This window comes from Eschscholzia californica, unplaced genomic scaffold (genome assembly GCF_041429995.1).
Source record: "Eschscholzia californica isolate CP2 unplaced genomic scaffold, dmEscCali1.0.p SCAF_2, whole genome shotgun sequence".
Classification (NCBI taxonomy): Eukaryota; Viridiplantae; Streptophyta; class Magnoliopsida; order Ranunculales; family Papaveraceae; genus Eschscholzia; species Eschscholzia californica.
Window position 1 is genome coordinate 43,322,173 of NW_028238309.1, and position 26,720 is coordinate 43,348,892.

A 26,720-nucleotide genomic window follows, 5' to 3' on the forward strand; every position below is an offset into this window, starting at 1 on the left:
TCAACTATGCTGCTCAGTTTATGTCTGCACCAAGGACCTCTCATTTTCAGTTGGTGAAGAGGATTCTTAGATATCTTAAGGGAACTCTTGGCTCAGGGATTTCAATTGTACCAGGAGATCTCACTTCTCTTACTGCTTTTAGTGATTCTGATTGGGCAGGGTGTCCTGACTCAAGGAGATCAACTACTGGCTATGGTGTGTTCCTTGGTTCCACATTGGTTGCTTGGTCTTCTAAGAAGCAACCTACTGTTGCTAGGTCCAGCACAGAGGCAGAGTATAAGGCCATGGCTAATGCTACATCTGAATTGTTATGGATCTTTTATATTATGGAGGAGTTGGGATTTCCTATTGATCATCCTTTTGTGCTACATTGTGACAATATGGGAGCACATCATTTGGCTATGAATCCAGTGTTTCACTCAAGAACCAAACATGTCGAGATTGACTATCATTTTGTTCGTGAATTGGTGTCATCTGGGGTTCTTTCAATCTCGTTTGTTTCTACTTCTTAGCAGCTAGCAGATGTATTCACCAAGGGACTCTCCAATCCTCTCTTCTCTCGGCTCTTATCCAATCTGATGCATCTTGTCTCTTGCTCAGATTGAGGGGGAGTATTAGGGAAGATGGTGTTCTTATGGTGTAAGAATAAAAGAGTGTTTGAATAAAGAAGAGGAGAGGTGCCTATATACTAAGGGTAGATTAGTCTTTTCGTAAGACAAGTTTGTTAGGATTAACTAACTTCTTTTCTCTCTAACTAAACAGTATAAATACTGATTGTATTCTCATATTTGGATTAATGAAAATCACTCAAACTATTTTTGCTCACTACGAAACCTCACAATGTGTTTGATATAAAGTATTCCTATTTGTTCAAATGTAGCTAGCTGGAGACGTTAGTCGCAGTATCGACAGATAAAGCATACTTGGAGTTTTCTTTATACGTAACATTTTAGGATTTCAATTTAGCATATCAAGTCAATATAAGGTGAGATCTTTCGTCCTGGTAATTTTCAGTCTCTCACTAAGTATAGCAACTGCCATCAGATATTCCAATAATATGAATTTAATCACTCTTATGTAAACATAGTAATGAAGACTATTTGAGTTTGAAGTCAAAATTTTGAGTTGTGGTTTATGAATTTATTGTAGAAAATGAATGTTTCAATAACCGAAGTTTCTTACAGCAGTTTCTTGATCTATTCCAAAAAATTACAACATGTTGGATCTATTTGGTGTTAGAATTATGATAAATTTCAACTAAAATGAAACTGAAATGGATTGAACTACAAGGTTTCGTTTTTCCAGCTTCCCAAAAGAAGTGGTTGGAGATACTATTAGTGATACAATTACTAATTTATTGTTTAAGTAGAGATGAATCTTAAAGGATTGTTAAGACAACAAAAAGGAGCCTTGGTTTCTAAAAAAACCACCCCGGAAAACAAGTTGGAAGTTTTGCATTTAATAATCTTGGTGTACTCTAATACCGATCAATTAGTTTAAATTTTTATTTGATTATTTTCGACCTATAAAAAAAAGTGGTTGGAGATACTATTAGTGATAGCATTACTTTGTTTTTTAAGTAGAGATGAACCTTAATGGATTGTTAAGACAACAAAAAAGAGCCTTGGTTTCTCAAAAAACCACCCCGGAAAACAAGTTGGAAGTTTTACATTTAATCTTGGTGTACTCTAATACCGATCAATTAGTTTAAATTTTTATTTGATTATTTTCGACCTATAACTTTCATTGAATTTTAGGTTATGGATAACTTATCCCAAACTTACTAAAGCTAAGACAAATTTGGATGAAGAAGCAGAGATATCTATTAAAATATTTGGCAAAGGTCGCAAGCAATAGATAAATTCATTCGTTATGCTTCAGTAGATAGCTACATTTGTTATGAAGAATCTAATAGTAGCCTCAGACAATTACGTTCAATACTAAAAAAATTTGTGTGAAAATTGATTTTTGGGAGAAAGCATTTTATTGAATCGGTTATTAAATGTATTTACCTCTTTTTTAAATTGGTAAGAAATGTTAAAAGTTGATTACTAAAAGCCCTTTATAAAGGTATTATTTTGTCATAGAAGAGATTTTTAGATTCCATTTAGTTAATTATTTGTATTTTTGCGCTATCTCGTGCAGTGTTGATAGAAATGCTTGTGCATTAGTCACATCCATTTTGAGGGCAAAGTAAAATATTTCTGATGTTAGACAGTTTCATAGCAAGTATGATCTCAACCAATTTGTACATTAGTGATTACCTTGTAAGAAACATTCATAATTCAATTGATCGATAATCAACCAAAGGATTTGATTTAGTCTTATTGGAAGAACAATAATTTTGAAGTGTAAATGCAAGCGGACAATTATTAATACCCATATTTGCTACCTTTTATCTTCATCTTCCATCCATCTCTCTCCTCTTTCACGTCATCTTCCTTTATTTTATGAAGTTGACAAACTATTATCAATTTATTTGTTTTTTTATAAAGAAGACGAAGGAGAAACAAATTCTTAATTTACATTGAATCAGGGCCCGCCCCTTAATTATGAGAAGGAATTCAAATTTTCATTTCTTACTCTGATACAAAAACTTTATTTACAAAAATTCTTTTTACAGTAACAAAAGAAGATGAAGTCGTCGAAACACGAAAACCTACATACAAAAATCCTTTTTACAGTAACACAAGAAGATGAAGTCGTCGAAACATAAAACAATAAAAACCAAAAACATAGTAACCACATGGTCACTCTATCAAGGTACTATCTTGGAATCAAGTAAATACTTTATCCCTCTTGAACTTCAATCATTTTTCACTTGCCATGGCGAGTATTTCTTAGATCTGAATTTGTTTCATCAATAATTATGTAATTGTTCTTAAACATTTGATTATGATTGGTTTCCAGAGTTAAGTTCATACTAATGGTAGGTAAAACATCTGGTCCCTTTCTACTTCTAATCTGATTTACTGAGAAGTATTGCTGGCATTGTATTGGATTTCATTATTTGCTTGGAAGTGGGTTTATCCCATTTACGGTGAGAAATGAGAGAAATTATTGTTGCAAATCTAAAATGATATAGTTACAATTTAATAATCTAATAATGAAATTTGACAATGATGAATATAATGTTTTTTTATCTTATACGGTGTATAAATAGGTTAATGATGTCTCCTTAGGAGCCCCAAAGTGGATTATTTTGTTTTGTTTCTGAAGGGAAATCAGACTCATCCTTTCGTTGGAAACGGAGTATTCTAATTTTTGCTTCTTTACACAACAATTCAATTAGGAAAAATATTAAGATTATTTATTACAATTTTATCTTCATTAGAAGAATTTTATTAGAGTTATGAAGATAAGTTTTTAGTGTGAAAATAGTCCAACATGAACCAAGAGAGTCATGTAACAAATAATATAATTCAATTGGTTCTGAATTTGATGCCTACAAAACTTGACGAAGAACTAGGCTCATACGTGATGTTGATAGATGAATCCTACATTTATCCTTCCAAAACAAAATTTACGTTCTTAGAAATTAATGCATTAACTCACATATCCAACAATTCCTCTTCACATTGTTTTTTTTTAATTGTTCCTATATTTTTGTACTCCACCCTCAATAACTATATGTCTCGCCAACAACTCTTGGTTGGAGTAGTAAGAAGATTAACCCTCCACCTTAGAGGTCAAGGGTTCGAGGAACACTGACAATTAAAAAAAAACTATACGTCTCCATATAATATTGCATTTATATATTCTTTCACTTCTTTTTACGTATCTTGTGAGTTGTAGAAGATCAAAGCGAAACTGGTCCTGGCCGCAAGAACGAAAGAGACCGACAAACACAGAGAGTTCCGTAGAGTGGTCTAACCCCGGGTCAATCCCTGGAGCTTTTTCCATGCCCAAGAAAGATAGAAGATTAGGAAAAAAATTTCAAGCTTTTGATAGTCATACAATAACTCTAAAATTAGACTTCGGCACGAGTTATGCCTAGTAACCTACAATGCCGAAATGAAGATTTTGATATAATTTTGTAGTGTTAGGAGATCATGTGTGTAAACTGAAGTACAATTTTAGAGTTCAAACTATTATGTTAAATATCATGAATAAAAAGGCACCATTTAATATTGAACAAACCAATTATCATATTTCCAATTTCTTGAGCCATGTCGAAAACCCATCTCAAGTACTCAGTTTGGTACATATTAAACATCAAGTGAACCATCAAAACCCTAGATAAACTAATTTTAACTTAAAGATCTAATAACTCAATACTAAACAACTAGTATAGTCTCACCGTGACCACAGTAAAATTATTTTATCTGATTTGTTTTTACTGAGCCATATAGATTAGTCGAAATACAGACAAACTGATGTAGATTATAGCTACTAGAAACAAGGAGAGACAAAGAGGCAATAACAACATGAACTAGGGTATGCCAGAAGTATGTTTAGGATATGAGAGAAATGCCTTGGAGAAGAAGATCATCAGCTAACACCTTATTTGCAGCTTCAGTTGGATGAAATCCATCCCAAAATACATATCCAGTTGCATTTGAGCACGTACCTGCTGCACGTGCGTTACAAAGTAACGATGTCTCAATCGTCCCTGACCCACAACATGCCTTTCTTGTCTCAAAAAAACCTGTTAATATATATGAAACATAACGTTATTATAGGATCTGTTTTTCTGTACTAATTACGTAATTCGTTTGGGTGCATCTAAAGGCGCCCCATCTTTTGGCTCTTTGTCCACCCCTTTCTTGGCACTTTTGATGGGTCTCGGACTGGGCAGTCCAAGACCCATGGGTCAGCCAGTTTGAAGGCATTCAGACTGGCCTGAGTTCGTGTTGTTCAAGCCTAGCACAGATTAGGCCTAGTCCGAATGCCCTAGGCGACCCTGAGTAAAAAAGAGGGGCGCTTCCTATTTGGTTTACATGGAGTACCTACCATGATCAGAAGGCTTGGTAACAAGATTAAAGAGTGTTTGATAGATGTCAAAAGTGACAGTTTTGAGACCAGAGTTCTTCTTTTGTAAACCATCAACTGTTTTCTTTAATTTGTTGTTGAATGAGATTGCATCTTGGTTTAGCCTATCCACACACTGGTTATTTCCTGCACCAAATAACGTTATTGCTGCAGGCAAACACCCCATCGGCGGTAGCGACGTCACTCCGATCCTCCGGGCACCCAATCCGTATAGATTCTGATAATAAAAATGAAAGATCGTTAGGTTCACTAAAAAAATGGGTTGTCTCACTTTCATGGGAGACCATTTCCAGACTGCCCATGACCCGTACTGATATTTATGAATTATGGGAGACGTATGTTTTCCAATTCAGACATGAGATCCGACTCGTTAAAATATTTGATATCTGAAGCCACGTTTTTTGTAGTTTAGTCAACCTTAGCTTAAATTGAGCTAAAGGGTAGTTTAATGATTCGGTTTTATTCAGACCCGTTGAATGCATATAATTCTATTTAGGTCCTTTAAGTAAGTCTACTTTTGTAGCTTCTTCTATCATTTTTGTATTTTTAAATACTCTGCCGAATTGCCGGCCTAATTTTAAATGACAAAAATACCCTTTTGTTACCTAAATGATAGTATTAATGTAGAAATAAGTAGAGAGATTAACCTGGATGAAAGCAGAGAGAAATGTGAGGAGTTGATTTGAGTATTGATCAGGTGTGTATGATTTATATAGATAAGGATTAATATAGTAATTTTGAACAAAATCACTACTTCCAGCACTTATAAGATAGATTGAATCTGAAAATATTGTTGAAGCTTTGGATTTCCCTGCTATTTTCAACACCTTTCTCTGGTAATCTTTGTAGTACTCTAGTTGTTGACTTAATGGAATTGCACGCTACAAATCAATAAATAAAACCAATTACAATGTCACTATGCATAATCATATAAATCTAGAGAGAGAGAAAGAAGATAGAGAGAGATAAAGAGAGGTGTTTACATATAATTGTGCTGTTCTTGCATAATAACCAGAGGAAGCAGAGGCAAAGTTAGCTCCAATTAAGAGGTTTTTTCCTTTGGCTTCTGAGCTGAGATAAGCAGGTGGGTAAGAAGTGAAACCTAGGTTTTCAGCTGCAAATATGGAAGACCCATTATAGATTAGAGAGAATTTGTAAAGAAAAATTCAAATAAAGAAAGTGGGTTTTGATTATATAACCTGTGAAGTCAGTGGCAAGTTTTCCATTAGAGAACCTTCCTGTTGGAGAATGAGTAACAAAGTCTCTACCATAAGGAGGGAAATTTGCTTTTACAAGAGTATAAAGATTGTTGTTATTACCCACATCAACAACAGAGTCTCCAAATATGAAAAATCCAGGAACAAGTTGGCCATTTACCATGGAGATAAAGAAGAGAACCCCAAAAACAACAACAACAAGAAATGTGCATGAAGAAGTTCTTGACAACCCCATCTTTTGACACTTGGTGATGATAATCAAGTTACTACTAGCTCTTTTCAAGTCTACAAAGAGAGAAGGACAGAGAGAGTGAGAGAGAGAGAGTTAGGGTATAGTTAGTGGGAAGGATGGCATTTAAGAGAGGATGAGCTTGAAGAGTTGTTGAGAGGGTGTAGTAAATTGCAATTACTTGTAGAAAGGGCTGGGTGTCCAAGGCACCTGTGTCCCTTCAGTCAATGTTCAATCAATGTGGTATCTGTTTATGCAGGGATCATACATGTATTGCCCAAGCTCACCGCTTACCATACGATGCCTCGTGTAGTATAAGGCAAGGAGCAAAATCGTCGTTTCACATCTTGTATTAGCCATGTAGGACAAATGGTGTGCTAGGTCGTCATTCGGGCGAGTCATTAAGCATTTTCATGTGTTTATGTCAATCGTACTTGTTTCTCCGTCTCCCTCTATAGTCTATATATATATAGAGAGAGAGAGAGAGAGAGAAAGAGGTGGCCGCCACCTGTGTGTGGAGGTTCTCGATCCAAATTTATATAGATTTCGTAAATCTACCGAGATAATAATAATACTCGGTCCAGTTATAAGATTCACACAATATAATTTGCGCTTACGTAAGTTAGTAGACCAAGACGGGCCAACTTAACCCTTTCTATTCAAAGTTGTTTTGAAGAAGGCGCTTTTACTACTTACAGGGAGCGCGTCAAAACTTCCGAACATGGAAACAGTAGGATTTGCTTCTAGGGTTTTTTCATTGAAACGACTAGCTTCTCTCCTCTTGCAGGGAGGAATTAATGGGATTCAACAGAATAATGAATCAGACCAGACTGACATGTGATAACCTGGGTGAAGTTATTGATGATCTCAAGACTATCATTTAGTTTGAATTCATTGAGGTTAGTTGGGACACTCAATTACCCCATTAGAAAGAATAAAAAAATCTGCCTAAATAAAAATATTGCCCTAGATATTCTGGAATCTGGATTGAATTAGAATAATCAAAGATCCACCATCAAAAATCAAATCTTTAATCAAGTCAAAAATCCCCAAAACAGCAAAAGAATAAGCAAATTCTCTCACCTAAAAACACTTCAAAAAAATCTAGCTACCACTACTAAAAGATTCAAATCCTAAAACCAGAATGTTTTTAGAACTAAAAATGCTGGCTACCAAAATTTTTAAAACTCCATGGGGCAGCCTCCATAACTGGCTGCCCTTAACCTCAACCGCGGAAAGAGATTTTCCTGTAGTTCAATTTCCCTGCTTAATTAACAGCAACCTCAGTAGATAAGAAGTTATTCGAGTGAAGACCCTCTTTGCTGGAAGTTACTTTGGTTTTAGTGAGCTTTAGCACCTTTACTGCCTCTCCGACTTTAGCTGCCAATGAGTCCGGAGACTCCAGTAAAAGTAGCAATTCCGAATTGTCCATCTCTAATAGCATTCCTGTTATTTTTGCTGCAAGTTCATTCTGAAAACCACCAATATGATTTTACCCCATTAGCAATCGTCCCTATATCAGAAAGATTGGCAATGCTATAGTAACTACAGATCAGTTTTTGCTTGATTAAGATCGTGTAAAATAAGCAAGCATTACCTCGATGTTATGGACTAGTGGGTAAAGATGTTCCCCAAGCATCTGTTTTTGGTCACGAGGGGAAGCAGCAGAAAGCATGCTACTTAACATATCTAATCCTCGTCGTGAGGAATTGTTATGAGCACCACCAGATGGAACTGCAGATCCGTTATTCATCTCTTTTTGTCGCCCGTTTGGGACATACTTGGGCTGACTCGGACGCTATAAACAAAATAAATAATAGTTTGACATTCATAACTATCACTAGTAAAGAAGAATACAAGTCATGATACAATTTTTTTTTTTTTTTAAAAAAACATGCCTTTGATATTTTTAGGTGAGTTTGCATACCTGAAGATTGCTCGAGTCTTTCGGTGAATTAACTGCTGGAATGGGTTGGGGAAAATAAGGCCTAAATGGCAAAGACGGAACACCACCTTGAGTAAACATATGACCGTTAATTCTACCCCTGTTTTGTCTGTGATGTCTAGGACTACCCGTCTGTCAAAAAACACGAGAGAAATGTAGGCAAGTAATAAGACCATTGAAGATTTCTTTTAAGAAATAGAAAAGTGAATGATAACCACAAGTCACAAGAAAACATACTACGGGAAGTGGCATAGGCTGGAACCTCGGCCCTGTAGGGGGTAAAAATCCATTGCCTCTCCATCCTGGTCTAATTCCCAAAGGTGGATACATCAGTCCTTGCCTTGGAGGCATTTGTGGAACAATCCCAGGAGGAGTGTAGTAAAGATGTGGGTATCCTGCAGGTATTACAGGAGCTGACAGTCCTGGTAACCCCATCCGCTGCCCAAATTGAAGTCTCAATTGTGCTTGTCTCTCCTCTTTCCTTTGGGCTATAGCCACATATAAAGGCTTTCTGTGAAACATTTTCCCTGTAATAAAAACATATAGGGAACGTGAGATCTGTAACAACAAATGACCTTCTAAAAATAGGGACCACCTATAGTTTATGGGGAGTTACTACGTTTTTTCTAGGCTCAGGTATCCGTATTGTGTAAAGGTGTATTGCGTAATATCCCACCACTTAGGAGAGCAACAGAGACCGGTAATATGTGTGAGCTCAACTTAATAAGCATCAGGGCCTTTTCTGTTGATCGTAGCACCTTAGGCATAAAGAAAAAACCCTGTTTACCTATTCAACTTAGGGATAAGTGGCAAAAGCTGGGAACAATATCGATAACTGTCCAACCAATACTGAATTGAAGCTTCACATGTTCAACCAAGAACATATTCAGGGAAAATTCGAACTGAAAAGAAAGACCTGCTCGGATTCATGATACAAGGATTTATTCTACTGAAATAATTTGAATTATGGACCCGAATAAATGCTGCGACCAAGCCTTGTCCCAGAAAGTATGCGCATACAATTTGCAAGGAGGTGTAGGACAAGCGCTCAATCCTAAGTTCTTATTCCTATTATAACTATTCTACTCTAAACATTCACTCATTCACTCATGTAGGTTGGAAGCAATCAGTACTTCAGAGATCAGCACTCATATCTATGTCTGGAGACTCTGGACCTTCAGAATTTCCATGTTTTTTTTCTTTTTTTGGAGTTCTTTTTTGTTACTAGCAGAATTTGCATGTGTACTTTGGCTACTAAAAACGAATCGAAGGAACTCACCATGGAAAGTACTCACTGCTTTGTTGGCCTCCTCGGGTGTGGAGAAGCAGACAAATCCAAACCCTTTTCTTATTCCCTTATCATCACGCATTATCTTTACTGAAGTGATTGTACCACACTGGCTGAAATGTTCTCGGAGTTCATCATCATCAACCCCATCTTCAATATTCTTAACATACACATTTGAACCCTGAGAACAAATTTACATATATATAGTGATTTAGAGAAAAATGGTTCACAAGATAAGAGATCGATAGGAGACTAAATGATCCCCTAAACAACCTGAGCATTTAATACAATTGGATAGACAAATTAAGTTAGCAAGTCTTAATCACCTTATATTTCTGGATTTGCTCCTTGCGCCTTTCCTCATACTGACGACGCAAGATTTCGTTTCGCTCTGCTCTCTTCTGTGCTCGTGCGACATATAAGGCCTTCGAACCTAGACAATCAATCACACAAATTAACACCAAATCTAGTTTCAGAAATGCATTATAAGCAGCGTTAAAAGGTATAGCAGTTTAAAGATTAAGCTAAACATAACCAACCAAGTTGAGTTCCATTCATCGCCTCCATTGCCTGTTTTGCATTATCTGGGTTCTCAAAGTTAACAAATCCAAAACCCTTTGAATTCCCATAATCATCCTTTGCAATAACTAGGTTAGCAATTTTTCCAAACTCAGAGAACTTGTTCTTAAGAAATTCTTCTGTTATATCCTGGTCCAGATTCTTCATGTACAAATTGGTAAATTTAGCATCAGCACCGGGTACAATTCTATCACTTTTTTTCACAAAAGGAGAAACATATCTGCAAGATACATGAATTATAAGGGATCTAATTATCCAATAAAGAGAGAGTGACAAAGCGAGAGACATTAGCAGCATTCAAGTCCATCATCTTTGCCTAAATCACAATATATATGCTACTTACAATTGCTTCCCATCGACCTCGGAATCATTAAGATTAGTGATAGCAGCAGTTGCGGACTCTTCTAATTCAAACTGGACATATCCATGACCTTTGCTCTTTCCGTCTGCGGAAGTTGCAACTTTGCAACTAAGAACGTTACCGAACTTGGAGAACATCTCTTGTAACCTCACGTTATCGATTGATTCGCTCAAGTTCTGAAACAAAAAACCCAAAGTACCATATATCAAAATATAAAGATTCCAAATTATTATATATACACACACATATACGTATATTACGTACCTTTACGAACACATTTCCAATTCCATTCATTCGGCCTTCTGGATCACGATTACACTTCATAACTCTTATCGGGATCCCATTCAATAAAGTGTGATTCCGTACCTCAATAGCTCGATTTGCTATTAAAACATATTCCAATTAATAAACTGAAACAATAGTATAATATACAAATCCAATAAACTATAAAAAAGTTTAACCCACAATAGATTTTGTTATCGAATCCCAAAGAAAAGCCTAAAAGTGTTCTTTCACCGTTTCAGTTAATAAATTAACATACAATTAATACCCCTCATTAACAAAGAAGAAAGATATTAGTATATTATTAGACAAAGCCCACAAAGATAGCACAAAATTCAATAAAACAAAATACCCACAAAACAGAGTAAATAATTAACAATGAAGATCGACCCAGATTGATTTTCATATTGAACAGGAAGAAACTGGCATTGTAAACCTAAAAGAGATAATCAATTCAACTAAACAATAAAAGCAATAAGGCAAACCAATGAATCAAGCAGAAAACACAGCATTATTACTTGAGGAAATAAAGGAATTGAAGAACAATCAATGTAATCAATAATGAACAATCAATGTTATACCATCATCAGGAGTGGTGAAGTTAACATAACCGTAACCTAGCGATTGTTTGGAATAGACATCCGTACAAATCCGAGCTGAAATAAAATTTGGTAAATCAGAGAAGAACTCAGATAATTGAGAATCCGTCACGCTATAATGAATATCTCCAACATAGAGTGATGTGTGTGGAGATACAACCACACTAGGAGGCGCCAATGCAGGTTGAGGTATAGCCGGAAGAGGAGGATGAGTCGCCATTAACTTGCACACAGGAAAAAGTAGTGAAGTTGAGAGAGATATAAAAAGTTAGAGAGAGAGAGAGAGCGAGGATTGAATTAGGGTTAGGTTTTTAATTTGATTTGGAGTTAGATTAGGAAGACGATTTCTCGTCGTGGAGATAGAGAGAGAAGATATTGATATGTGGATTTGCATGGGCGCGGGAGAGAAAAGAGCGGGTAGTATAGGGGTAAATTGGTAATATTAAATATTATAAGTGGGACCCAGTCTATATGGTTTTATGGGTGCCAAATTTTAACCGTAAGATACGCCCTTATCTTAGGGTCTCTACTCTCCTAGACCTAAACTTCCGTTTTACCTTGCCTTTCTTCCTATTTTTAGGTTCTCTTCTTTTTCACATTCCTACTATTGGTAGGAAAGTTTTAAAAGCGCCCACCACAATATCTGTTGGCGCCCTTCTACAATCAATTTTTATTGAGGCTTTACGTTCAATGGGGCTCCTGCAACAATTGTATTAGGGTATAGGAGACCTAAAACTTAGTCGTGTAATATAGCTTAGAGAAATTGATGGTCTTAATACAAATGTTTTTTTATTCCACATATTTGAGTATTTTAGGACATTAAATAAAGGGTGATTTTACAGGCAATGCTCAAAATTGTTGAAGGCAATCTCGTTAAAAACAGCCTCACAAATGGTTAGAAGCAATGTGATCTTCAGGACAATGCCCAACTTCCTTCTTCTCTGGCAAAAAATCATTGACCGTCGTCGATAGGGATGGAAAATGGTCTGGACGGGGCAGTCCGCGGACAATTACCCATCCGGTCCGAGCGGAACGGATGCAACTCAAATTTGTCTGTTCGGGCAACCGAACAAAACGAATGGGCATTTCAGTTTTTCTCTGTAAAAATGTATGTCCGTGTCTGATTATTTAGCCGAACATGTCGGAGACCGATGGGGTTGGCACTGGGGGTATACATCATAATTTGTAAAAAAGTAAAAGTCACCAAGCTCATTAACTTAGTGAACAATAACAAGGGTTTGTCAATTAGAAAGAAGTTTTTTAAAGAAAAATCAAAAGAGAGGGAAGCATCGATTATGAATAAGGGTTAGGATTTCGTCATTGAGAACCAGAAGAGACATTAGTCGAAGAGAGTCGAAGAGAAGAGGAAAAAAAAGTTGCATTTCTTCTGATTTTGAAGATTATATGTCATAGCTTAATCTAATCTAACACTACCATCTTACTTTAAAATTGTAATTGTTCATATTTATTATGGGGGGCATATTTATTATGGTGATGGGGCGGGGGGATTATGGACGGACTCAGACGGTACACCGGTTAGGCCTCCTTGTCCGCGTTCATCCACTAAACATCTATCGATCGGGTGGGTTTTGACCGACTCAGTCACCGGGCGTCCACGAACCTTTGGGCGCGGCCGGATGTGGGTGGGTACCGGGTCACGGGCCAAAATCCCACCCCTAGCAGACGACTCAAATTAAAAAAAAAAAAAAAAAAGACTCTCTGTCCGTCCTTCTTCACTTTTATGTTCTTACTAAAAATTTGTTTGCCCAGATAACCAACTTTTAATCTAAATGCATTTGATATTCGTCTAGGCACCAATTTTTTTTTTGATATAGACTCAAGAGTCAATATAACATTACATGGCATGGATACATCGTAAACTTATTACATTATGAATTTGGATAAATTCATTAAGGTAGCCAATACGTGGACAACTGTGTTTTTTTTTGTATAGACAACTATTTTCGGGTCCGGTGCGAATCAATTATGCTTGACTTAGTTGACTTTGATTTAATAAGGGGGCAACTTCATAAAGTCTTAAATACTAACAGTTACTAACTTGTGGACCATTAACAAAATAATAGTTCAAAATTGAAAACCTAAGTTGTCTTCTTCTTCTTCCTTCTTCTTGGTCTTCTTCTTATTCTTTTACTGCTACTAAAAGTAAACTATAGTTTCTACCACTTCCTTTTGTTTTTTTATCAAACCCTAGATGAATGAAGAAGATAAAACTCATCAATCTCCACTTCCCTTGTTTTTCAGTAAACTATAGTTTCTACCACTTCTCTTTGTTTTTTAGTGAACTATAGTTTCTACCACTTCTCTTTGTTTTTTATCAAACCCTAGATGGGTTTTAATCAAACCCTACATTGATGAGGTAAAACTCTAACTTTTTTAATTTTATTTTGTATTTTCGTTTGGATAGTTTGAAAGGATACAAAACGATTTCAAGCAAAAATTCGAAGTGAAGAAGAAATTCTCAGAATTTTGTGAGAAATCCACGAAAATATGCTAAATTTCGTGGCAAGTCTCCTTCTGTCTTGTCAAATTTTCGTGGGAAATCTAAGAAATTGGCTAAGTCAGAATTTTTTTTTTTACAAAAAGTCAGAAGTCAAGATCTCTCGTGTTTTGTCGATTTTCCAAGTAACACGAACAACTCTACTTGTTTGTAAAAAAAATCTAGGGTTTTGAAAATTTTGATTTCTAGGCTTTAAAAGTTTAACGGGATTTAGGGTTTTTAGATCTGATCTTTCTGGTTAGGAATATACTTCAACAATTCCCTGCCTTTGTTTGATGTCATAATCTTCTCCAAAAATATTCTCTCTCTAGAATTTTGGGTTGATGATGAAGATGAAGTAGTAGAAGAAGACCAAACTTACTTAGGGTTTATGGAGAAAAGAGAGAGATGTTAAAATAATATATCTAATTCTAAGAGGACTTGAGTGAAAATAATAAAGAGTTGTCCCCTTAAAAACTGGTGCCCATATAAAAAAATTAATTATTTTGGTTGTCTACATAAGATATTTGTCCATATAAGAAAAACGGTTGTCCACGTATTGACCACCTTCATTAACTACCATCTCAAAGAGACAAAAACATCTTAGGCCCTAAAGCCCGTATAGAATCCCTTATGGCATCCTATGGGGCATCAGACCCCATTTACTCCTAAATCTACTTATTTTCTACCCACGTCCAATAAATCATAGATTTCGACATACCTCCAATTTGTAATTTTCTGTCACATCCATATGAATCAAACTTGGTACCTCCAATATTAAGTTCTTACAAGTAATTTTCTGTCACGTCCATTACAATTTTTCTGTTTTCTGGTGATTAGATTTGTTCATCTTATTAATATTATACAAATCTACACATATATTGAATGTTTCAAGAACAGACACTCTTCAACAAAAAAAAAAAAAGAACAGAACAAGTGTTGATAAAAAAAAAAATTATTGTACTGAAATAACTATTGGTTATTGTTCTTTAGAAAGAACCCTATAAACTCCCTATCAAATTACACACCATGACATTTCTCTATATACTGAAATTTAACTATAAGCTGCACAGAGAAACACCTATAACCTAAAGAGAAAAGGAAAGAAAACAGATAGCCCTATTGAGTTTAAAATCAAATGAGGGCAACCGAGAAAGAAAAATTATACATCAAATAAAGAATGGGATCTTCGAACCTGTGGTAGATTTTTAAGTTAGAACAGTAAGAATGGAGCAAAAATGGCGATGTACAGAAGAAGATCGGCTGTCAAGTGGTCGAATGTATGCGCCAATGAACTGCTTGCCATGAGTCCTGTGTTAATTTTTTCGTTACCAGAAGCCAAGGAGACATTCACCGACAATGAACCTGAGAGAAAAAATACCCGATGAGTGTTTTTCAACTTTCGAATCTTAATGATATTAGAAGAGAGCAAAACTTACAGTCATAATCAGTCCACCCGATTCGTTGATTAGCAAGATCATAGACAAAGATTTTATCTTTTAGAACAAGGTCTGCAAAATTTAAATCGATACTAGTAAATTTCGTAGAGAAGACAGATCGAATTTGTGCAATAATAGAAGTCAATTCTACTAAAAGAATATTCGCTTGAAGGCCTGAAATCCCAAACCCATTTCGCGTTGCTTGCACTTGGCCCCAGGAGCTGATCAGAGGGCTCATCGTCTATGATGACAATATTCGGAAAAGAAAAAACAAATGAAAAGAGATAAAACTAGCTAAAGTTCAAGGCCAAACCTCCTAGAATCGTTATTCCTTGACCTGAAACTTTTTGAAAGCCAATGCACCATATAACAGCACCATTCTGTAACAAGATTTTTCAAAATGTAGTAAACGGTAACATTTAGAAATTAATAATAAACTTCACCTATGACCAGCCACGATAGATCATGACTCATCTCTTCAAGTATTAGTATTCGTAAATGAAGAGATCGTGGTTAAAAACTCACAGCATAACCTTGCTGCAGTAGGTAGTCTTCAGGTTTTAAAATCATAGCAGCACCACCGGCGAAGTTTAACGTTACTAGAGGGAATAAATCATCGATACTGAAACACAAAACATGAGCACTATAAAAAGGTTAGATAACTCATAACACCATAGTAAGATAATAACTTGAATCGTAATTCAGAATTTCTAGAGATAAGACCTGTTAGTTACTGCAAAACATTGGTTTCCTTTGCTCGAAAATGTTTGCACAGATTGCGAAACAGCACCAACTAGCTAGAGACATAAGAAGAGATACAAAATAAGAAGATAACTTTATTTTTGTACTACTCGAAAAAAAAATTTCGAGCTCGGGTATGTATCGATGACTTACAGAGGTAACAAATGGATCATAAGCTGCTTCTGCAAGGTAAGCCAAAGTTGTTCCAGTATCAACGATGGTCCCTTGGTTGATTGATGTTGTAAATACATTTGGGTCAATAGATACTGGTTGCCCATTGACAGCAATGCTTTGGAGATTCAAATTATAATGAGGCCTGGAAAAGTTGAAGTTAAGAATGAGAAAACATATAACATGAAAATTGAACTAATAATGAACTACTATAATATCCTTACTAATCTATATCAAATCCATGACAAATGAACTTATAAACAAATAGGTAAACAGACAAAGAATATCTGAGTTGGCAATCTGTTAATCTATTATTTGCTTAGAGCCACTAAATATCATTCTGTCAACAAAATTTTCCAACTTTATGTTCCTATTCTTTCCATCGATTATTCCTCTCATATTTTATCGAAAAGAAAGCAGATAGGATGATATGTCAACATTTCTAAATGAAAGTATGAGAAAATCAAACAGAAGACAAACGCAAGTTTTCTTTCTTAACATGATTATTGGTAGGATGAGGAGAGATTTACTGTGACGGAACAAGCGGACTGTAAACGATACCCGGTTCCACAATTTCACCGAGAACAAATATACCCCCGCCCTTCTCGCCTCCTCTCAAACAATGGGAGAACACTTTCGGTGTTATTCCTTTTGAAGACAGTTGCGAAATAACAGACATACTATTTTGTCCAAACCCAAATATCCCATCAACTGCTCTATCTGGCTTGGTTAAGTCCCCTGACTGATACTTGCTACACCTGTTAGAACAACAAAAATAGCTAAACAATCCCAATTTCAAAAAACCCCAAGTCACTAAGCAACCCATTTCAGTAATACATAATCACACCTACCCGAAAACTACTGGAGCTGAAGCATTCGCTTGCATGGAATCCCCACTAACCGTGTCAAAATACAACAAGTCTGATATATAATACCCAGAAGTACCACTCCCATCTCCATACTTAAACAAATAAGTGCACGGAGAATCCAGAGAACAGGCAGCTTCAGTAGATTGAACAGCTGAAGCACATATACTGCTGGAACAAGAAATCGGAGAAGATGAAGACGAGCTGCTGGAATCAAAGAAATCGAGCTTTATCTGTAACAAAAAAACAGTTGTTGTGACTACTCAGTTAGAAATTCGATACTCAATAACTTCACCTTATGCAAATTTGAAGGAAATTTGAGTAGAAACAAGAAAAAAGTAGAAGAGAAAATTACTCCAAGTCCACTGGTTTGGGGACAACCAGTACAGGAATTGCAATTAACCCACAAAATGTCACTTCCTGTGTCAATTTGCACAGAGAATTCTTTTGGAGGAGTACCCAATTTCACAGTTGTAAAGTAAAGCCTATAATAAAAAACAATATATAGAGTTGAAATGAAAACAATCAATAAGAGTAATCTAAATAAGGAATTATCAAATTCAGAAACCCCCCCAAATAAATAAAATACCAAAAGTATAATAGAAGAACTAATCTAAAAAGCATTAAATGCAAATTAATTAATCACATTGAATTACAGAAAAGGGGGGTTTTTTTTTCCTCTAGAGCTTATTTTGAATTAAGAAAAATAGAAATAAAACAAGATTAAGAAAAGGGTAATCAAAACTAGGTTAAAAGAAAAGGTGGGGGGAAAAACCCTAAAATTACCCAACAGTATAAGGATCAGAAGAACCTTCAACAAGAAAATCAACAACACCAATTGAATTTTGCAAGATTCGACCGTGTCTTGTTAAATCCCTCTTCTTTAACTCATTCAATTCTACTTTCTGATTCAAAGGAACAACTCTCTCAACATTCAAAGTAATTGGAAAACCACAATACACAAAAGTTGACGAGAATAGAACACCGATGATGACCAGAACCAAGATCAGAAATCCGGCGTGAAGAAACGCCGACATTTCTTCTTTCTCTGTCTAAATTCTTCTTTTGACTCCCGACAAGAAGAAACAGTTTTGAAAAGAAGAAGAAGAAGAATTCTTTAGAGGCGAAGATCGAGGTTCGTATTATTCTGCATATTTTGAAAGTTCAGATATAGAGAGAGAGAGAGAGATAAAGAGGATTCAGATAAATAGAACAATTAGTATTTTTTAAATCTGATTACGTTTACTAAGTACGAGTCATTTGAAAACTTTGTGTTTATTCATTACAAACAGTAACGGCACGACCCACACGATTACATGGGTGATATAATATGTGTAAACATGCTAGGGCTGTAATGGTAGGGAACAAGATAAACGAGGTAGAATCTAGGCAGATATGTTAGGTAATTTACCGTGATTCGCAGTTCAATGGATTAGAGTTATCGAGAGAATTAATCACATCAAGTCACATTTGTCCCTATGATGTAGAATCTAGGCAGATATCTTACCTAGTTTACCGTAATTCGCAGTTCAGTGGATTAGATTTATCGAGAGAATAATCACATCAAGTCTTATGTTCCTAACATTTTTCACTTGTATGGTACACAAAGTCGTAGACCTAATTAAGATAGTTCGTTTATTACAACCCACAAGAACATTGGCTGAGGTGTTTATCACATTTGTCCCTAACATTTTTCACTTGTAATGTACACAAAATCGGCGACCTAATTGAGATAGTTCGTTTATCACAAGTCTCATGTCGATCATAGGAGAAAATGAGAGTTGAGAAGTTTATTGGGCTAAGGTTGTGAATAGAACAAATTCTTTGTATGTGTTCCTTCCGTTTCTTTTTATCGGTGCCTTCTCTTTATGGATTCATTTTCGAATTAAGCGCTTGGTGTCGTCAAAACAATTCATCACATCTAAGGCATTAAATAGAAGATTTGTCATAACACCTGCTAGTTCATTCACATTCCCATGAAACAAACTTTAAACATCTTATGGTATCTCCACTCTACCCCGAAAAGGGTTCAAATCAGACAAATATTTATTTCAGATGAGAACGGTTAAATCAGAGTTTTCTTTTGTCTTATGAAATCTTTAGTCAATCATAAATGGGTCAATTTACATTTGAAAATAGTGAATGACAATATACACAATTCCTTTGTTGCAAATTACCCCACTTAATTTTTTTCCCACACAAATCCCTGGAAGTCTTCTTATGATTATTGTTTATCATTTCGGCAAGCAACTTTTTGATCAACCACCATAATTCCTTAACCATTACACAACCTACTTAATTTTTTCACAACTCCTTCCTAACTTTCTGACTTTGAAAACACTCCAAAACTCAAATTCTAGGTACTGGTCAATGCTCATCCACATCCTTGTAATGCAAAATGTCAACCTCAACCATTGTATTCTTTGTCTTTATAATAAGGTTGAAGGATATATTGACTCTTGAATGAGTCAAAGTCAAACAATGGGTAGTCTACAAATTGAATTCCAACTCAAATGAAGGTTTACTTACTTTGTGTAGTACATCTAACAAAATGTCTGATTTTACATATAATGTCATAAACTTTTTACTAGTTGTGTTGAAATAGGTAAGAAGTTTCATTAGATTTTTAAATATTGAAAATTGGTCTTAACATTCTCACACATACACAAAAAATCTCAAAACAAATAATGCCCCGTCTAAGGGTTTCATCAGACCGTCCCAATCCGTAAAGCACGAAGAGAGAAGGAGACCCAAGACTAAAATGAAGGGGCACCTATAGGCTCACCCAACCATCAAATGTTAGTCCACTTAGGAATACAAAGATGATCCTAATCTAAAGTGGGGTAGTCCACTTTAGATTATTAGGAGTCTACAAGTGGGGTAGTCCACTAATCTAAAGGTTAAGATGAATTATCAAAAGATGATCCAAAAAAGAAAAAGGAAGAGTCAAATAAAGAGTCAGTATGCAAACTTAGGATCTTCTACATGACTATCTGCGTGTTCATATCTTGTTCACGCCTTTTCACAACCAACACTAGTGCCGTCTGAGAACCGTATATTGCCACCCGATTTTAGTCTTTTTTTTTTTTTTTTTTTTTTTGTTAAGAGGTTCAAATAACATTACGAAATAAAAGTGTTATTACAATACATAGGAATTAAAAAGAAAGGTATTCTATGCCAAGTTTCCGATTTATTCTTCTTTCTCGCACGTTTCGCTAACTTGTCCGCTGGCAGATTGAATTTCCTGTTAATGTAGTTAAACTTCACCCTATTTATCCGGCTTTTGATTTCAAGGATTTTGTTGATGTGAACTCTAGATTGCCATTGTATCTCCCTTTTGGAATTCTGAAGATGTTTGATGATATTAATGTTATCGCTTTCAATGATGATGTCTTGGTAGTTATGTTCACCCGATTTTAGTCTAATAATCCAATTTACTACACACAATCCTTATTTTTAGTCTAATTTACACTTTAGCCCAAAACATTTGTAAGAGAAAGAAATAGGTTCAATTGGAAATTATATAAAAAGAATTTGATTTGATTATTCATGAAAATTTATAAATTGTTGTGAATGGTTGGAGGGATAAATCGAATTATTATTATTAATTAAAAACTGCAGCTTCTATTACTTATTTTTGTTAGGCGCAAGTTAAAAAACTTAAACATTATATCAATCTATCAACATGTCATGTTTCGAGAAAATAAGGATATTTTTCAGAGAAGAATGTTTTGAGTGGAAACAAAATCTATTGTTTCCTCCAAACACTACCCACTTCTTATATTTTGATTTTCTTCTTCTTTCTCACCACCATCAACTCCGATGAACATTAATTCCGGCGACAACAACTCCAGTCATCTATCAGCCATCTCTCTCTCTCTCTCTTCGTCCCTCTCTTTCCTCGGCTAAGGAGTCATTCCCTTCGCCGGAACTTAGAGAGAGACAGAGATGAGAGACACAATGAAGAGAGAGAGAAGAGAGAAAGCCAGCCGGAGAAGAGAGACAAGGAAGAGAGATAAGGTGCGTTTGGTGGCTTCTTTCTTAGCTTCCCACCTTTTTCCGTCGATATTTTTCATATCCTAATGTTAAATCACTAAAACCACTAACTATAACTGCATGAAGAAGGCCTAAGTAGGGTACCAAGAATACCCTAAATGGGCAACCTATGTCAGAGCCAAATAAAATGTTTCTTCTCATTCATAATTGAAGGTCTTTAGGCTTTCAATTTATAAAAATAAGTCATCATCAATCAAGTAATCAAATGATGATATGTTCATAGTTAAAGTCTTGTTGGCTCACTAGAGGTACCTCTGTTGTTCTTGTTAGGTATTCATGTGTCAATCTTCGAAACCACATATAAATGTTATTTTTTAAACCGGGTCTCAACGTATTGAATTTGTAGTTCACAGAATGTCTCCTCACTAAATAAGTCTTACGGAGTGAAATAAGAATTTTCGTTTTATAAAGAGATCAAGAATACCATCATATCGATTTGACAGTAGCGAGTAAAATATTGTTTAAGAAAGGTTACCTTCCCCTCCGTTATTTGTATTCCCGAATACCATCATATCGATTCAACAAACTGCAAACTATAAATAACTCAAAACAAAAGGACACTCTTGAAAGAGTTACCTTCCCCTCCGTTATTTGTATTCCCGAATTGTTGCAGATCCCCTAAGGTAATGACTCCCTGCCTTTTTCAATCTCATTTCTCTTTCAACAAGAGAGAGGCACACGATACAAGCGACTTCACCTCTTCTTCTGTCGCCAATCCAAAACCTTGCCATCTAATCCTACCAAATCTATCAAGCAGGAAGATATACCTGTAAAATGAAAGTGGCAACTAAGAACCGCCTCTCATTTGACTTAGAGAACCATGATGGAAGTAGAACAGAGCTTACCCAGTGAGAAGGTTCAATATTTTAAGCTCTTTCCTGAAGTAGTACTTGTCTCCAAACGAGTAAACCATCTGTCTTTGGAGGGTATCATTTCCATCAGTCTTGGGTTTCTGCATTATCCGTAGAAGCAACCACTTCACTGGTTTCAGCGATAAGAACCACGATTCTATGAGTGAGACCTGCAAATTGAGTAAAATCTTTGCTTAGTTCAAAATCGAATAGATATGCGAGAGATGCCATATAAACGTTCTTTATCCCAACATACTACAAATAAGTAGTGAAGATCATCTCTATCTTAAATGTCTAAAGCTCTTGAAAAAATGGTTCAACTTCACCATTTCCAGAGAGAGATCGTCCAAAGGTCCTGAGAAATCAGAGATTCCTTGTGGGCGAATTTAGTATGAAACGGATAACAACCAGAGCTAGAAAAGAGGTTCTACTAGAATCATGGATTGCTATCTAAGACAATCATAATTACCTCATATATTCGAACACTTTTTGAAGAACTAAATGCATCAACAAATGGCACGCTCCAAGAATTAATCATTCCCTGTAGAGGAAAAGCTAGAATATCAAATACGTTCTTAACTTCACAAAAATTAGCTAAAACTACCAAATAATCATGTTAGTAAGATAACAGAATAAATTGCTCAACCAGCCCTTGGACGATAACTAGATTTTAAAAGATTTTGAAGAAAAAAGTTTAATGTTCTAGGCTAATTGCTTTGATTTTCTTTAAAAGTAATTTCTTAAATCATTCATATCATGATATCATGGATAAACTAAAATGGTACTCATAAGTTGTTGAATAGTCAGGATCACAACGGAGACAAAGAATATGAGCATAGTGAAGTACTAAAAACTAAAAAGTAGTCCACTTAACCATAATACAATTAACCTAATAGCATGTAAAACAACTGAGAGAAACCCAAGATTAAATAATCAATATAAATCGACCAAACGAAACTCCAAATCCACAAACCTGAGAGCTTGCCCGAAATGAGAGACATACTAAGGATGCTCTAGCTGTAGTCATTTTCTCAGCCTCTTCAACCTTTTCATCAGAAGTAACAGGTAGCTTAATACATGTACCCTTAGAGAAATTCACTTCCAATTCCGGAAATTTCACAGCCTGAATAGCCGGAATTATTGTACTATTTGCCATTGCAATCTGCACACAGTAAACTCTTTGTCACACACATCCAATGTTTGCAGTTTCAATGATCCTAAATTCCTACACTTTCCAGCCTTTTACGATAGCAACTTCTAATTAGTAAGTATTAAGCTTTTTAGGGTGGGCTTGTGGAGCCTTCGCCAAGAACAAAATGCCTTACCTATCGGATTTGGGCCTGCGGTGACAATATCTATAACTATTAAGGCTCGAGTCATTACAGGTGGTATCAGAGCCGAAGCAGCTCGCCCTTGAGGGTGAGGAACGTAATAGCCCACATCACTTCTGAGGGTGTCCACAGCCTGTGCTATGGGTGTGAGCTCAAGCTCAGTAAGTATCTTGGTCATTTGGATGGGTTGGTCGAGCTTTCGCGAGTAACAAAACTCTGAACCTGTTGGCCTTGGGCCTGGGTGTCTAAAGCAATACAAATAACAGCTAAGACAGACTAGTGAAGAACGAAAATTGAATTCCACACCTTACCTTACCACCATGTTTCTTGAGCTCTGAAATATCTGCAAAATACCCTCTATTCATTTCATCCGAGCTGCCCTAAACAAATATGAAATAGTTCCCCCATTAATCATCTAATTGTATTTAAATTAAAGAAATTGCTTCTAAGATGAATTCTAAAGGGAAAACAAAAATCAACAAGCACCCACTAAAGCCCTAATCTTTATTACTTTGTGGAAAAGATTTATCATTTACGAATTAATCAAGTATGCAAATTTGAATCTGAAACACTTACAGTCTAGCACGTTCCTTTTCTATCGACGCTTTGTTACCCATCTGAAAAGTAGAAGAAGAGAAGATGAAGATTTGGGTTTTGTATCCAAATAAAACAAATGACATCGACAATAACAGAAAGGGGAAAAGGGGAATTCAAAATCATAAAGAAAACGAGAATGGTTCAGGGAATGAAGAGTAATACTTGAAAAATGTCGAGGAAGCGGTATGTGATTTTCTGAGAAGAAAGAAAGAGCATCTCTTGTTGTTCATGGCTTCTTCTTCTTCCTCCGATCAAATTCGCTGTAGAAGCTTCAAGTGATGTGGGATTTGGATGGTGAAGAACCATCAAACGCTTCAATCTCAACATTTCTTCTTTCCTCTCTCAGCGATCTGCTGCTCTTGATCTCTCCCGTATCTCAGTCCTCACTGTTGACGTTGAAAGAAGGTGAGCCTTAGGGCAGGAGGGTACGGATCAAGTTGACCCGCACCTATGGAGGTTCACAACGGCCCGTTTAGCGCGTGGTACGTCAGGCAGGAGCAGGACTAGCAGGCGGCCCAGACCGTAAAACGTCTAGCCATCGCCTAGTTCTCCGGGATATGAGATTCCACATTTTTTTTTTTTTTTTTTTTTTGTTAAGGAGTGGCATAAAAATTAAAAAATCAAACAGTTCTTACAGTACAACGAACTTAAAAAGAAAGGGATTCTACACCAAGTTTCAGTCTTCTTCTTCTTTCTCGCTCGCTTAGCAAGCTTGTCAGCAGGCCTGTTAAAGTTCCGATTGACGTAGCTAAATTTCACTTGATTAAGATCTTTAATGATTTCTTGGATTTTCTTGATGTGTATTCGCGATTGCCACTGAATCTCATACTTGGGGTTTTGTAAGTGCTTGATGATATTGATGTTATCGCTTTCTAGGATGATATCTTTATAGGTATGTTCCGCCGCCCACATCAGGCCATTAAGGATGGCTATTGCCTCCCCTTCTTCACTGTTCCTGCTTCTGGTAATAAAGGTATGGGCTTCTACGAACTTAGCCCCGGAATCATGAATAATTAAGCTTGTACCTGTTATATCATTCACATTGGTAAAAGATGCATCTACATTTATTTTCAGCCACGTAGGATCTGGAGGATTCCATTTATTATTCATGGGTTGGTTGCTTTTTTGTTCCGAAATCATGAGTGTAGGGTAATTATTTATCATTTTAATAATATGAGCAAGGTCATTAATTTCGTGCTGAAAGCAATGGTCACATCTAGTTTTCCATATAATCCATAAAATCGTTGATAGACGATTCTGATAAGATTTGTCACTGAGTGGAGGGGTGTGTTCCCACGAGAAAATCCATTCTATCAAGTTCTCTATGTTTTCCGAAATAATGTTAAAATGGAACCATATATTCTTAGCTAGTGGACAGTGAAGGATATGAGATTCCACATATTCGGCTTATTTTTGTTGGCCACTGTGTCTGTGTGGCTATATGTCAGGTTGGCCGACCAAAAAAACTACTAAGCGAATCTAAGGGTTAGAGCAACTCCAATGTGGGGCTCGGCCTCCCAATTTTGGGAGCCCCTGAATTTTGGGAGCCCCGGGGCTTTTTCTCGATTCCAACGTCGGGCTCCCAACCGGGGCTCCCAAATCAAAATAGTATACGTGTGCGAAATTTTGATTTTAAATTTCGACTATAAATTATTAGATTTCGATTATGAATTAAAATGTGATATTCTTCCGTCGAGATAAAAACAAAAAGATAAACACAAAAAATAAAAAATTAGAAAAAAAAATACTTAAAAAAGAAGTACTTAAAATAATAATAAAATAAAAAAAATCAATTTAAAAAAAAATTTAAAAAAATAAAACAAAGTGGGGTGGATTCCCTTTTTAGGGAATTCACCCCAAATGTGACCGTTGGGAACACCCCAACGGTCACATTAGGGGCTCCCGGGTTGGAGTTATGGGGCTTAGGGGCTGGGGCTCCCAAATTTGAATTTGGGATCCCCAGCCCCTATACAGTATACATTGGAGTTGCTCTTTGAGGCTATAGATAAGGCTCAAACAGCAGCCAAAGGCAATTGTCTGACGTCTTTTGAGTCATCAGAGGTCGGGATGTGTCACGTGTCACAGTTAGTGCCCTTGTGGACTGTCTTTTTTCTGACTCGTCATGCATGGGGCATCAATAAAATGCCTCGTTATCATGGTCAAAAAATTGAAAGTGTTCCCTATTTTGAGGGCAAACACGATTCATTGGGGAATAACTAGGAACCCAAGTGTGATACTGTTTTTTCTTCAACAATGTTTTTATTTCTATGGGTATTTGGATTGCTTCCCATCACAACTACCGTACTTTTACGGTCTTTTGAAGTTTGTCATATAAATGATTATATATCATAAATCAGGTGTCTAATGGAGGGGGCGTCTTCCCTGGCCCTCACCACAAAGAGACTCGTTTCCTATAAAAATCATGGTTAACTTACTTATATAGTTACACCTCACATAATATGGTAAACACAATAAAAGTCTACAATCAGGTAAACACAATAAAAGTCTACTAGTTCTACCTCTTCAACAAAAAAAAAAAAAAAAAAGTCTACTAGTTCTACCAGTATAATCATGAGCTTCCAAGGCAGTGTGACTCAAGTTTGTGTCCCATTCCTTGCATTATCCAGATATTTTATTCCTCCATGAAGTTAGTAGCACAATTGCTAAATCAATTTTTAT

At 36.0% G+C, this 26,720-nt stretch overlaps 4 protein-coding genes across 6 annotated transcripts; all 4 read right to left on the bottom strand.

Annotated features, from left to right (window-relative positions):
- Positions 1–3,522: 3,522 nt before the first annotated feature.
- On the bottom strand, positions 3,523–6,675 carry LOC147558137 (GDSL esterase/lipase At5g22810-like). Of its 2 annotated transcripts, XM_086664532.1 has the most exons (6): positions 6,192–6,530; positions 5,976–6,106; positions 5,640–5,873; positions 4,954–5,209; positions 4,503–4,648; positions 3,523–3,893 (listed from the first exon to the last, which is right to left on the bottom strand). In XM_086664532.1, the coding sequence occupies exons 1-6, from the start codon at positions 6,442–6,444 to the stop codon at positions 3,870–3,872; spliced, it is 1,044 nt and encodes a 347-aa protein (XP_086520658.1). In that variant the 5' UTR covers positions 6,445–6,530; the 3' UTR covers positions 3,523–3,869. The 2 variants fall into 2 exon arrangements, with proteins under 2 accessions (XP_086520658.1, XP_086520657.1); XM_086664531.1 differs by lacking the exon at positions 3,523–3,893 and having other exon boundaries at positions 4,131–4,648; positions 6,192–6,675.
- Positions 6,676–7,411: 736 nt separating this feature from the next.
- Positions 7,412–12,101, bottom strand: LOC147558138 (polyadenylate-binding protein 7-like). The gene is made up of 10 exons (XM_086659679.1): positions 11,475–12,101; positions 10,876–10,994; positions 10,594–10,787; positions 10,211–10,470; positions 9,998–10,104; positions 9,663–9,852; positions 8,621–8,910; positions 8,366–8,515; positions 8,036–8,236; positions 7,412–7,909 (listed from the first exon to the last, which is right to left on the bottom strand). Exons 1-10 carry the CDS (start codon positions 11,710–11,712, stop codon positions 7,706–7,708), a joined length of 1,953 nt encoding a protein of 650 aa, XP_086515805.1. The 5' UTR covers positions 11,713–12,101; the 3' UTR covers positions 7,412–7,705.
- Positions 12,102–14,928: 2,827 nt separating this feature from the next.
- On the bottom strand, positions 14,929–18,502 carry LOC147558139 (aspartic proteinase 36-like). The gene is made up of 10 exons (XM_086659680.1): positions 17,993–18,502; positions 17,562–17,691; positions 17,192–17,439; positions 16,871–17,098; positions 16,323–16,485; positions 16,152–16,225; positions 15,954–16,050; positions 15,742–15,808; positions 15,429–15,500; positions 14,929–15,354 (listed from the first exon to the last, which is right to left on the bottom strand). Exons 1-10 carry the CDS (start codon positions 18,241–18,243, stop codon positions 15,203–15,205), a joined length of 1,482 nt encoding a protein of 493 aa, XP_086515806.1. The 5' UTR covers positions 18,244–18,502; the 3' UTR covers positions 14,929–15,202.
- Positions 18,503–21,646: 3,144 nt separating this feature from the next.
- On the bottom strand, positions 21,647–25,064 carry LOC147558140 (ATPase complex subunit). 2 transcript variants are annotated; one of them, XM_086659681.1, is made up of 7 exons: positions 24,204–25,064; positions 24,021–24,061; positions 23,756–23,819; positions 23,087–23,275; positions 22,583–22,654; positions 22,108–22,283; positions 21,647–22,029 (listed from the first exon to the last, which is right to left on the bottom strand). In XM_086659681.1, exons 1-7 carry the CDS (start codon positions 24,366–24,368, stop codon positions 21,912–21,914), a joined length of 825 nt encoding a protein of 274 aa, XP_086515807.1. In that variant the 5' UTR covers positions 24,369–25,064; the 3' UTR covers positions 21,647–21,911. The 2 variants fall into 2 exon arrangements, with proteins under 2 accessions (XP_086515807.1, XP_086515808.1); XM_086659682.1 differs by having other exon boundaries at positions 23,756–23,824; positions 24,204–24,470.
- Positions 25,065–26,720: the final 1,656 nt, after the last annotated feature.

What these genes read in the sequence shown, in the direction of transcription:
- LOC147558137 (XM_086664531.1), bottom strand. Translation starts at nt 6,444, where the DNA reads ATGGGGTTGTCAAGAACTTCTTCATGCACATTTCTTGTTGTTGTTGTT. An exon ending in ACTTGCCACTGACTTCACAG is followed by an intron (nt 6,107 to 6,191) that starts GTTATATAATCA and finishes CCATATTTGCAG; the next exon opens with CTGAAAACCTAGGTTTCACT. An exon ending in TTCTCTCTGCTTTCATCCAG is followed by an intron (nt 5,210 to 5,639) that starts GTTAATCTCTCT and finishes TTTTATTATCAG; the next exon opens with AATCTATACGGATTGGGTGC.
- LOC147558138 (XM_086659679.1), bottom strand. Translation starts at nt 11,712, where the DNA reads ATGGCGACTCATCCTCCTCTTCCGGCTATACCTCAACCTGCATTGGCG. An exon ending in TTGGAAATGTGTTCGTAAAG is followed by an intron (nt 10,788 to 10,875) that starts GTACGTAATATA and finishes TTTTTGTTTCAG; the next exon opens with AACTTGAGCGAATCAATCGA. An exon ending in GATGAATGGAACTCAACTTG is followed by an intron (nt 10,105 to 10,210) that starts GTTGGTTATGTT and finishes TTGATTGTCTAG; the next exon opens with GTTCGAAGGCCTTATATGTC.
- LOC147558139 (XM_086659680.1), bottom strand. Translation starts at nt 18,243, where the DNA reads ATGTCGGCGTTTCTTCACGCCGGATTTCTGATCTTGGTTCTGGTCATC. An exon ending in TCTGATCCTTATACTGTTGG is followed by an intron (nt 17,692 to 17,992) that starts GTAATTTTAGGG and finishes TTTTTATTATAG; the next exon opens with GCTTTACTTTACAACTGTGA. An exon ending in CCCAAACCAGTGGACTTGGA is followed by an intron (nt 17,440 to 17,561) that starts GTAATTTTCTCT and finishes TTTTTGTTACAG; the next exon opens with ATAAAGCTCGATTTCTTTGA.
- LOC147558140 (XM_086659681.1), bottom strand. Translation starts at nt 24,368, where the DNA reads ATGTTGAGATTGAAGCGTTTGATGGTTCTTCACCATCCAAATCCCACA. An exon ending in TCAAGAAACATGGTGGTAAG is followed by an intron (nt 23,276 to 23,755) that starts GTAAGGTGTGGA and finishes TACTGTGTGCAG; the next exon opens with ATTGCAATGGCAAATAGTAC. An exon ending in AAAGTGTTCGAATATATGAG is followed by an intron (nt 22,284 to 22,582) that starts GTAATTATGATT and finishes CTCAATTTGCAG; the next exon opens with GTCTCACTCATAGAATCGTG.